We start from the raw sequence: 11,692 nt of genomic DNA on the forward strand, positions 1-11,692 counted from the left end.
TGGACACCTAATGTATTTTGCAAAAGAGCTTCACACCCCAAAACATCATAGTAAATGCGATAAATTGCATCACTATATCTCAACAATCAGACAATAGTGGGACAGAAATGGAGAGCTTGGAAATTCAAGTACTGAATTTACAACCTCGCATCCCTCCTAATGTACAGTGGCAGTGCTAAAGTCTGAGATTCTCCCAAATACCGTACTAGTAATTTGCCGGCAATTAGCGTCTGCACCACTCAAAAATTCCTATTAATGGGCGATATGTCCCTTATAAGGAGGCGGTAAAGAAATGTACTTTGGAGTATCTCAGACTTTAGTAACGCCACTGTATCTGGTTTAGGTGAAGAAAAGCCTTGGCATGTCTCAGGGTCTTCTCCGTTGGGGGCCAATGCACCGGGGACCAATACGTACAGTGGCGCTGCGAAGCCTTGTGACCCAAAGTACCGCGCTAATGTTTCGCCGGCAATTGGCGTCCACACCACTCAAAAAATAGTATCAATGGGCGGTGTGTCCCTTATAAGGAGGCGGTAAAGAAAGGTACCTGAGTGGTCAATAGACTTTTGCGGCGTCACAAGAGCAATACCTCCGGGGCTAGTACGATAAATAAATACATCCGGGGCGCCGGGCAGGAGCCCAGAACGCATTAAGAGTTACGTGTATTGTTCCTACATGTCTTTTGATCTTTTTAATCAGTTTGATGGACGTTCTTGGTCTCTAGCAGCTGGTAGGTTTACCTTTTTTAAAGTTGAAATGACAAGAAATTAGGGCCGATGGTGTCATTTCGGTACTATGAAGAAATGTCGAGCTCTTGTGTATCCTCAATGACTTCTTTTTGTCACCTAATATGTTCACACAGCCGTTATGGGGTTATAATGTTGACAGATGTTTACAACATACTCGAAATGTCTACGTTGATTTAGGGTCTCTAAGTGACCGACTGGGAAAATCCAAGCTCTCTTCTCCCTACGTACTATCGTGAAGCTACTCCGTACACTACCGCGCATAGTATATTCTTGGGAGAGATGATTAAGGGGAAGAGATGATTTAGGGGAAGTGAACACACGACTTGTAATTGTAACAATACGTGTTTTAAAAAGTTGTTCAAAAGTAGCGATAAGTACCGATGCTTACCATTTGCAGCGTCGCAACGCCAAGAAGATAGTCAAACCTTCAAGCCACTCCACTGCCCCTTTCACGAGGGGATCATCCACGAGGCGAATACGAGCCCGTTACTCCGTACTCGGTAAAAGAATTTATCTTGGATGTTCAGCGTCATCCGTTACGACTCGCGCTGCCCGATTGCTGTTCGCAGAGAATTAGAAACCCCGTCTACAATTTACCCTTATTGGTCTGCCTTGGAAAGTCACACGACCCCGTATGTTTGGATGCAGGATCCAGCTGAGCGAACCTACAGCCCCGCCACCAGATTTCGTACTCTCTCTCGTACTCGCTTTGACCCCATTTGGGGCGTTGACCCATACGATATGAAAGAATCGGAACAGATCTGTACTTCGCTCACACAGATAATGCTGCTAGGTTTCTAGACTTTGAGAATTATTTTCGTATCTCAACGCGTGTGACTAGTGCCAGTAGTGTGATATAAAGCGCTGTCTTTGCCTTGCCTCTGGACAAAGTGTTTTTGACATTGCGTTTGAACGATCTCTTGGAACATACCCAAAACATGATCATTACCGGTCTCAAACAGCCACTATCTAGCCCCAAGTCCCCATACAAAATGACTAGCCATAGCCGGGGGGTCCGGCCCGATGTAATGTCATCCCTATTAATAGGGAGTTACCCCCTGTAGCCTTGCCTGGCACCTTTTCATGCCGAGTCTCAAGCAGTTTTGTAGCCTACAAGCTGCCGTTCCGATGAAACTGTTCGTCAGTGATCTTTGCACAACATGATTCTGATTTTCCTGAGCTACTTACTGCTTCTACCTCATGTCATATCTGCTTTCAACCCTAGTGAAGATGATGACCTTGTCACATATGTCACTGTTCGTCACTGAGTTTTTCAGGATTCTAGGAGCCAAGAGACTGACACCTCAATCAGCTACCCCAAAACCGAGCCCTGAAATGGAATATTACCTACCACGATCGGTCCGCTGTTGCTCCCGGATATTGGTTTGTGGCACCGTATTATTTAAACATGGGTGAACCGAGCACGAATCGATGGATGCCTTGTCAGATTGGCGCTTATATCTTTGATCAGGATGGGGTATGACTTCTCTTCATTATCAACGTCTCTGTTTACTGACAAAGGGAAGGAACTTGTTTGGACAGGATCTTGCGACACCGATAACAACAATATCTATGACTTTCGCATGGTCGATACATTTGGCGATACACCGTCCCTCGTAATGCTACTGCGAGAAGAGAATACCCCAGGCAGAACACACTCGGTACTCATCTATGACAACAACTACGACCAAACCCACAAGATCACCGAATTGCCGCACATAAACGGGCATGAGATCAACATCAAAAGTTCGTCCCAAGCACTAGCGATGATCAGCCGAGATGACCCGTTGGATACATCTTCTGTCGGGAAGCCAGGAGGGCAAGCGACGGTATCGACTGGAGGATTCGTGGAGTTTGATATCACAACTGGGAAAACATCGCAGGAATGGCATTCAGGAGATGCCATATCGCTGGACGAATCTTTCACTTATCCCAACAGTGACTACATCCACACCAACTCTGCTGACAGGAATCAACACGGCGACTACTTACTTTCCGGCCGACATACCGATGCAATCTACCTGATCTCTGGCAAAGACGGCCAAATCATCTGGCGACTAGGCGGAAAGAAGAACGATTTCAAAAAGGACTTTGAATTTGCCGGGCAACATGACGCCAAGTTCATCTCAGTTAACGATACACATCAGGTTCTGTCATTTTTGAACAATGGTGCTCGCGATGATGTCGTAAAGCAACCGGTTTCGTCTGCGATGTACGTCGAGCTGAACACGGTGAATATGACAGCCACCATTCTGAAACAATATACCCGTCCTGATGGTGGAAGCACCAACAAGCGGGGGAATGTCCAAACTCTTCCTAACAACAACACTTTGGTCTCTTGGAGTATGAACGGATATATGAGCGAGTTCACCCCCGACGGAAAGCTCCTCATGGATGCCAGCTTTGCTTCCGACAGGTTCAGCACCTACAGAGCATACAAGTTTCCCTGGACGAGTCGCAGTCCATCATCCCCACCAACTCTGGTATCATCTTGCTACGGTGTCAACGGATCAGATCTCTCAACAGTCTTCTACGTAAGCTGGAACGGGGCCACCGAGGTCAAACGCTGGAAATTCTACGCACGGGCAGATGCATCTGGTCCCGACATAGAAATTGGTAGCACTTCCAAGAATGGCTTCGAAACTTCTTACACTGTTCGCGGGTATATGGACAGGGTCTCAGTGAAGGCTCTAGACGCATCCAATAAGGTTCTCAAAACTTCCGATATCGTTCGCACTGATCCTCCGGAGTATTGGCCCGAGGGAGCAGAAATGCCAGAACCCGATGATCCGAGTGTTCAAGACCTTGACTATGATGAAACTATCGAGCAAGTGCAAGAGCAAGTGCAAGGTTATCAGGTTGGATTTTTTGCTATTGGCCTTCTCGTCAGTACAGCTGGATATTTCTTTCTACACTTCTGCTATCCAACCCTTCGTGAATATGTTCGACGGACATATTCAAAAGCGCAAACAGAGGATCCAGAAGGAAAGGACCCAGAAGAGGAAGAACTCATGAGAGAAAGGACGGATGTATAGAACTGTATAGAATTGTATAAAATTGGCAATGAAATCTACTTAATGTTATAACCACCTAGAACTCCTGGGGTAAAACTATACAAATTAAGCCTGGTACTGGGGAACAATAACTTATACTGTAGGAAAATTTAACATTGAAATCACCATGCAGAACTGGCATTCTGGCTTAGGGAATGGCGCTGTGGACAGGTATAATCATTACCCAGAAGTCTTGGCATTAATAGGCGTTGAACTAAAATTTGCACTGAGGTGGGAGTCTCCCTTGCCCTTTAGGTACGGGCCACGTATGGCGGGTACTCCCTATTTTTCCGCTGGGGATTTTATGCAAAGTGTTTTGCCACCTTGGAAACAAGCGTGATGATCGTCATGAGGAGAAGGGCCCCACCGCGTTGTCGGAGAAGCTACGTACCTGCTCCTTTCCAAACCTCTTTACAACCCCATCGAACGCACCGAAGAACAAGAAAGATGCTAAAAAGAGCAGCTGGTGAAATTTTTAGGAAGAGCCCAGACGATGTGGTTGTGCTGTCGGCAGTGCGAAGCCCTATTGCCCGGGCGTTCAAGGGTGGATTCAAGGACTCATACCCCGAAGAGATCTTGATGCCAGTAAGTTTGTCTTCATTGTGTAAAGATCATTTCTGAGCATGTTATTACTTCAGGTTATGCAAAACGCCGTTCAGCGTGCCAAAATTGAGCCGGATCAAGTCAACGACGTCCTAATTGGAAACGTGTTAGCCGAGCTGGGATTCGCGAAAACAGGACGCATGGCCCTCAACGCTGCGGGCTTTCCAAATTCCACAACATTCCACACAACAAATAGGCAGTGTTCGAGTAGTCTGCAGGCAATTACGCACATTTCGCATGCCATTTTGGCTGGTCAGATTCATGTCGGGCTTGGGGGCGGGGTCGAAAGTATGACCCGCAACTATGCCACTCGTGGCATTCCTATCGATATTTCTCCTACATTGAACGAATCAGCGGTAAAAGATGCCCAAGATTGTCTCTTACCTATGCTGAAGACATCTGAGAATGTTTCCAAGCGTTATAATATCTCGCGTCAGGAGCAGGATGAGTTTGCGGCAGAGAGTCAACGGCGGGCGAGTGAAGCACATAACTGTGGTAAATTTGTTGAGGAGATTGTGCCAATTACAACCCGGTCAGTCAGCGAGGGCATTGATGAGCATACTATCCAGGTGGTAGAGAGTGATGAAGGTATTCGGCATAATGTCACAGCGGACAAACTGTCGACTCTCAAGCCTGTTCTGGAGAATGGATTCAGCACGGCAGGAAACTCGTAAGTTTGATTATTTCGTCATGAAGCTAATCACTAAATCTGAACTGCCAGATCTCAAATCTCCGATGGAGCATCCAGCACCGTTTTAGCCAGGCGATCGTGGGCTGAGACCCACGGCCTGAAGCCCATTGCCAGATTTGCTGGCACCCAGGTGGCAGGCTGTGCACCTGATGAGATGGGAATCGGACCTATCTATGCCATTCCAGCGTTGTACAAGTACCTGGGCATTGAGAAGAAGGATGTCGACATTTTCGAAATGAATGAGGCGTTCGCCAGCCAATCTATTTATTGTATCCGCGAGCTAGGTCTGGACATCGACAAAGTCAACCCTAATGGAGGAGCCATTGCCCTCGGCCATCCCGTGGGTGCCACTGGAGCAAGGCAGACTGCAACTCTTTTGGCCGAGTTGCGAAGGCAGGACAAGGAGATTGGAATTGTGAGCATGTGTGCCAGGTGAGTTGTCTTGGATTTTACTACGAGCCGGGGCTTGCTGACAATTTTCTTTTTCTTTTTAGCACTGGTATGGGAGTAGCATCTCTCTTTATCAGAGAATAAAGTACATAGTCCATAATAGATGATAATAATATCATATAAATACAAAGAACAATGCTACATGCTCCAACTTCCCATATCCCCGCCCCCAAGTCGAACCCATAACAGCGCAGCTCTTGTGGGCAGCCGGCGAGTACTCCTTCCAATTCAAGCCCCACATGAACTGTTGACGTGGGGCAAGACTCCGACCAAAAACGGACTTGAATCCGGGGAAACCACCTCGCGACCATTGTCAATAGGCGTTTAGTTGTATTTTTCTCACAATGTCGATATTAATTCGGCTCACACGTCCTGCATCACAGGTCTTTCAGCCCAGCGTGTGGATGAACACCACCGGGCGGAGATCGATCGGATCCGTCAGTGCCATTGACTCGAGCATTTTTCGGACCTTGTTTGGAACAGAAGAGATTCGCAAGGTTAAAGACTCATTATCGTCGAAATTCCTTGCGTGTTAGGCTAATCGCAAAATTTAGATCTTCGACGATGACGCTTATATCCGGCGCTGCGTCGACGCAGAAGCCGCTCTAGCTCGGGCACAATCCCGATGCAACGTGATCCCCTCAGAGATCGGGGCTATGGTGACGCGCAAAGTGCAAGAGTCAACCCTTGATCTTGAAAGACTGCGCCATGAGACCGAGATCGTTGGCTATCCTATACTGCCGCTGGTGCGTCAGTTATCGACTATTTGCGGCGAAGAGGCTGGCAAGTACGTACACTGGGGCGCAACGACACAAGATATAATGGACCTGGCCAGTGTTTTGCAAATGAAAGAGGGGCTGAGCATTGTTGAGCGATTACTGAAGGACGTTATCAAGACGTTGCGGGGGCTGTCAGAGAAGTACAGAGACACCCCCATGGCGGGCCGAACACATCTCCAGCATGCGCTGCCGGTGACATTTGGATATAAATGTGCTGTATGGCTATCAGGATTCCAGCGACATCTGGAGCGACTGGAACAGCTCAAAGTGCGAACATTGTTGGTGCAATTTGGCGGAGCGGCGGGCTCGTTGGCTTCACTGGGATCAGGAGACGACGGTCTGCGAGTCCGTGAAGCGCTCGCACAAGAGCTTGGACTGAGCAATACCCCGATTACATGGCACGTTGCTCGCGATGGTGTGGCGGAGATTACAAACTTTCTAGCTTTGTTGGGCGGATCCATGGGCAAGCTGGCTTTGGATATTATCCTTATGTCCTCGAACGAGTTGAGCGAGGTAGCCGAGCCATTTGTGCCTCATCGTGGTGCATCCTCAACTATGCCGCAGAAACGCAATCCAATTTCCAGTGAGGTAATCTTGGCCGCGTCCAAGGTCCTGCGATCGAATGCAGGGCTTGTGCTTGATGGAATGGTAGCCGATTTTGAGCGTGCTTCAGGTCCCTGGCATCTGGAATGGGTTGCTGTGCCAGAGAGCTTTGTTATTGCTGTGGGTGCTCTGTCGCAGACGGATTTTGCACTATCTGGTCTTTCCGTGAATAGCAAGCAGATGATGGAGAATCTCCACTCTACAAAGGGATTGATTGTGGCTGAGGCAGTTATGATGGGGATGGCGCCGCATGTGGGGCGCCAACGAGCTCATGATATTGTCTATGAGGCATGTCGAGAGAGCATTGAGAAAGATCGGACCTTGCTCGCGTGTCTTGTGGAGAAGGAAGAAGTTACGGCAAAGATGAACAGCAAGAAGTTGAGGGAGTTGTGTGATCCAGTAAACTACCTGGGAGCTTCAGCCCGGATGGTGGATGATGTATTGGCAGTGGAATAGACGATATATACTAGAGTATTCTACAGCTTAGCTATATGATATGTGATGTATTCTCGTGTGGTTGATCTAAATATTTCCCTTCTAGAAGTCTCTAGAAATTCTTAATATAGGATTTTGTATTTATCCTTTCACGCCCTGGGCAATCATTTCTTCAAGAAAGTCAAAGCAGCAAGGCACAAAGCATCCACCCCAACTCTCATAGTTGGCTGAATAACAGGTGCGAAAAGCGCCGAGTGGTTGCCGGGTATTTCCTCCGTGCGAGAATCTTCCTGTGCCTTATCCCAAAGCTCAGGATCAATGCCTCCAAGGAGCCAGAAACAGCTAGGAAGCCCGCGGCAGGTTGCCAACGTAGAAAAATCCTCGCTAACATTGGTTCGCGGTACATCATCATCGAAGTCTTCAAAGTGAGCGGCGAATGTCGTGGCAACTTGACATGCAGTATCTTTGTCGTTCAGGGTAGGTGGGAAGCGTCTTGTCGGAGTAAACACTGGCGGCTTGGGCGAGCCACTCGCCGCACACTCGGCCTCGACGATGCGCTTGATCGCAGAGATAATTTGTTCCCGAATCTCCAATTTGACAGACCGAAAATCAACACCGATCTCGGCCCTGTCGGTAATTATGTTCTCTGTCTGCCCCGCCTGCAGACTTCCCACGGTCAAGACGGCGAGGTCGCTTGGATTGATCTCTCTGCTCACGATGCTCTGTAGTCGAACAACAATGTGCGCAGCAAGAAGCACTGGATCTACGGTCTGATGAGGCTGAGATCCATGACCACCACGCCCAAAGACAGTGATCTTCATGCTGTCCGCAGCAGCCATGATGGCTCCAGGGCGCGAGCCAACGCTTCCTGCCCGCATCCTCATAACGTGCTGACCAAGGACATAGTTAGGAATTGGAATCTTAGAGTAAAGTCCATCGTCAACCATCGCCTGCGCGCCTCCACCTCGCTCTTCGTCTGGTTGGAACAGCACGATCAAAGTCCCACTCCAGGCATTCCGCATCTTTACAAGCGTCTCTGCTGCTGCTAAAAGACATGTAATGTGCATGTCGTGGCCACAAGCATGCATCACTGGCTTTTCATTCCCATCGGCATCGCGCATGGTGACGGAACTTGCATAGGGGAGCCCGGTCAGCTCTTTCACTGGAAGTGCGTCCATGTCCGCTCGCAGGAGCACAGTCTTGCCCTCGCCATTTCGAAACACACCCGCAAGGCCGTAGCCTCCGATGTTGGTGTGAAGTTCATAGGCTTTCAGCTGGGCTAAATGCGCCGCGAGCTTTTCCGATGTAGATTTTTCTTGCCGAGAAAGTTCGGGATGTGCGTGGAAATACTTGTACAGGTCCTCGTAGGGAGCCAAGTCCAAGGATGCTGTTTTCAGAATATCTGATAAGCTTGATTGTACCATCGTATGTAATGGTACCGTGTGGTAGATGTGGAGGGAAGGATGCTAGCGCAAGGCTGGAGGTGATTCAGTGGTGGTTCGCGCCTTCCAAATACGGATTAGGGCGGTTTCGGATACGGCCAGCATGAGCGTCCACTATATTGTCGATATCTACTACGTATACTTATGATTTAAAAGGTGTTTCCAGCGATTTTGACAAGACAATCCGTAGTTCTAATCCTTTGCTCTCGTCTACTCACACCGAATCCGGCTTCTCCACATCCACATAGAGGCCCCGCAAGTAGATTTCGTTGTCTTGCTTCAGGATCCAACTAAATTATCAAGACCTATTTGTGGCTGCGTATGTATTCTAATACCAATGTGGGTCCAGTCAGCATGTGGGAGCTGTGCAACCTGTAGGAGCTATGTAGCTGACGGAGATGCCCCATATGAGTTTTGCAACTGGGGAAGGTTATACAGCCTGTTTATGATAAAAACACGTAGCAGAGTCTCAACTGCTGCCACTACATCATAATCTCTCAGAGTTGTTATTGCTCTACCTTTGCTTCGGACAAACACCTGTGACAATGTCTGTTCCGCCAATCCAAGAGAGGAAGCCGGTCAAAGACATGCAAAAGGTTTTCCATTATACGGATACAATGAGCCGCAAGCCAACACGAGACAATGATCCATATGAGTACATAACAGGCTTTGGTAACCGCCACCAGTCCGAGGTCATTCCAGGCACCCTCCCAGCCGGACAAAACAACCCCCAAGAACCCCGATTTGGCTTGTACACGGAGGGCATCACGTACTCGGCTTTCGCGGCGCCGAGACACGCAAACTTTAGCACTTACATGTATCGAGTGCGGCCGGCTGCAGCTCATAGTATGTCTTGTTTTTGTTGGACAAAAAGCCTTGAAAGGACTAACCACTGGTATACAAAGACGGCTACAAAGCCAACATCCCCAACAAGGCTGATATCGAGAACTGCTTTCTATCTATTAATCCCAAGGTTGCCACGCTAGCAGAACAAGGAGAGTGGGCACCGTTTCCGCTGCCCAAAGATGACGAGAAAATTGACTTTGTGGACGGAATGCACACGGTTGGAGGCAGCGGAGACCCAAACTTGCGCGAGGGCATTGCGCTTCATGTCTTCATGGCCAATACCGACATGGACCACCGTGCCTTCTGCAACACTGATGGTGATTTCCTGATTGTTGCGCAGTTGGGAAACCTAGATATCCAAACGGAGCTGGGGAAGATGTTCCTACAGCCGGGCGAGGTCTGCGTGATCCCTCGCGGAATTCGGTTTGCCATTCGCCTTGGTCCTGGACATGACGTTGCTCGCGGCTATATCACTGAAATCTGGGGCTCCCGCTTCGAGTTGCCGGACCTGGGACCCCTTGGGGGACACGGACTTGCAAACCCACGCGACTTCTTGCATCCTGTCGCGTTCATCGATGAGAATCTTCATGAAGATTGGTCGATTGTCAACAAGAACAATGGACAGTACCATGCCATTGAGCAAGACCACAGCCCATTTGATCTTGTGGCGTGGCATGGCAACGTCGTTCCCTATAAGGTATGAGTGGTATTCGGTCTGCTATAATGTTGAATATTTGCTAATACTAGCTTCTTCAGTACGACCTGACCAAGTTCGCATCGCAGAACGCTACCACCATTGACCACACCGACCCGTCGGTGAACTGCGTGCTCACAGCCCCGTCGCGAGACCCTGTCACACCGCTGGTTGATTTCCTCTGGTTTGGACCTCGGTGGGATGTTGCGTCCAACACATTCCGCCTGCCATACTTCCACCGCAACTCGGCGACAGAATTCCTGGCCTGCCTGTATGGAAGTGGGCTGGGTCGCTCAGATAAGTTTCTTCCTGGCGGCGGCAGTGTGGAGATTAGCCATACGCCACATGGGAACTTCAGCGATGCCTACGTGTACGAGATGCGCAATCAAGTGAATGAGCCGCGCAAGATTCTCGAAAGTGAGTGATGCAAGTCTCAATCGATGTATGAAGTATGTGCTGATTTTAAATGTCGTCAAGACCAAATGACTATCATGATCGAGAGCAGTCGGTCTTTCCTGTTTACTGAGTATGCTCGGAGTGGCTGTGGCACATTCAATGATCAGGGAACTGATCCCAAGGCGTGGGATGCGCTGCCAGTAAGTCTCTGTTGGGAATTGTATACGCAGTATAGGGCTGATGGTTTCAGGACAAATTCTCGTCGTATCCGCATATCCAGGAGATCTTGAAACAGGTCAAGGCGGACAAGGAGGCACGCAAGCAGCGCCTGGAAACGTACTATGATGACGATCGCCTGGCCGCACTGGTGTTGCAGCTGGGCCAGTAAGCAGACACTCGGGTATTGAAGCTCGTCCCCAACTGCCGGAGGATGGGTGGGGAGCCAATGAGAGGTCGGGTAGTAGGACCGTCTCGAGGCCGTCTGCTTATTGTCTGCATGCGGTGCATCTTTATTTGTTCATGCGATTTGCGGGGGCCTGGCTGGCTTTAGGCCCAATGATTGTTCCCTTTCTGGCCTTTTCCCCCACGGGGGAAGTTCAGTGGCTTTTTTGTATACCAAGTAATTGAGCTTCAACCCAATAACCTAGGCGATTTAGTCGTGCTATAGAAGAACTTTGCCCAAATATGCATAGAGAGACCTGAGCTAAACTCATTGTACTCCCCCACTGTTTACTCCAGGCCCAAGTGTGCCAGTTCCACCGTTCGCCTCTTCTGGATCTTCCGCTTAAACCAGCAGTGGTTTGATATTGTTGAAGACGGTAACAAAACATCCGACTGGCGGAGCAAATGTCACAATTGTGACGTATTTACCGTACCATTACCTTTCCCGCTGACTAACCCCGGACAGCTTCCCCTCTCCACTGGCGATGCTCTTTCTTTCCTCAGATTCTCTCG

At 49.0% G+C, this 11,692-nt stretch overlaps 4 protein-coding genes across 4 annotated transcripts; 3 read left to right on the forward strand and 1 right to left on the reverse strand.

The window, feature by feature from the left end:
- Positions 1-2,288: 2,288 nt before the first annotated feature.
- PFLUO_LOCUS6992 (uncharacterized protein) lies at positions 2,289-3,781 on the forward strand (the record flags this gene model as incomplete). Its single annotated transcript, XM_073784589.1, has 1 exon — positions 2,289-3,781. A coding segment is annotated over one exon (1,493 nt), but the record flags the coding sequence as incomplete, so codon positions are not given.
- A 465-nt stretch (positions 3,782-4,246) lies between these two features.
- Positions 4,247-7,381, forward strand: PFLUO_LOCUS6993 (uncharacterized protein; the record flags this gene model as incomplete). The annotated part of the gene is made up of 5 exons (XM_073784590.1): positions 4,247-4,384; positions 4,438-5,072; positions 5,124-5,525; positions 5,588-5,600; positions 6,098-7,381. 5 exons carry the CDS (start codon positions 4,247-4,249, stop codon positions 7,379-7,381), a joined length of 2,472 nt encoding a protein of 823 aa, XP_073641030.1.
- Positions 7,382-7,524: 143 nt separating this feature from the next.
- Positions 7,525-8,784, reverse strand: PFLUO_LOCUS6994 (uncharacterized protein; the record flags this gene model as incomplete). Its single annotated transcript, XM_073784591.1, has 1 exon — positions 7,525-8,784. One exon carries the CDS (start codon positions 8,782-8,784, stop codon positions 7,525-7,527), a length of 1,260 nt encoding a protein of 419 aa, XP_073641031.1.
- Positions 8,785-9,347: 563 nt separating this feature from the next.
- On the forward strand, positions 9,348-11,126 carry PFLUO_LOCUS6995 (uncharacterized protein; the record flags this gene model as incomplete). The annotated part of the gene is made up of 5 exons (XM_073784592.1): positions 9,348-9,648; positions 9,708-10,345; positions 10,405-10,759; positions 10,820-10,938; positions 10,989-11,126. 5 exons carry the CDS (start codon positions 9,348-9,350, stop codon positions 11,124-11,126), a joined length of 1,551 nt encoding a protein of 516 aa, XP_073641032.1.
- Positions 11,127-11,692: the final 566 nt, after the last annotated feature.

This window comes from Penicillium psychrofluorescens, assembly GCF_964197705.1.
Source record: "Penicillium psychrofluorescens genome assembly, chromosome: 4".
Taxonomy (NCBI): Eukaryota; Fungi; Ascomycota; class Eurotiomycetes; order Eurotiales; family Aspergillaceae; genus Penicillium; species Penicillium psychrofluorescens.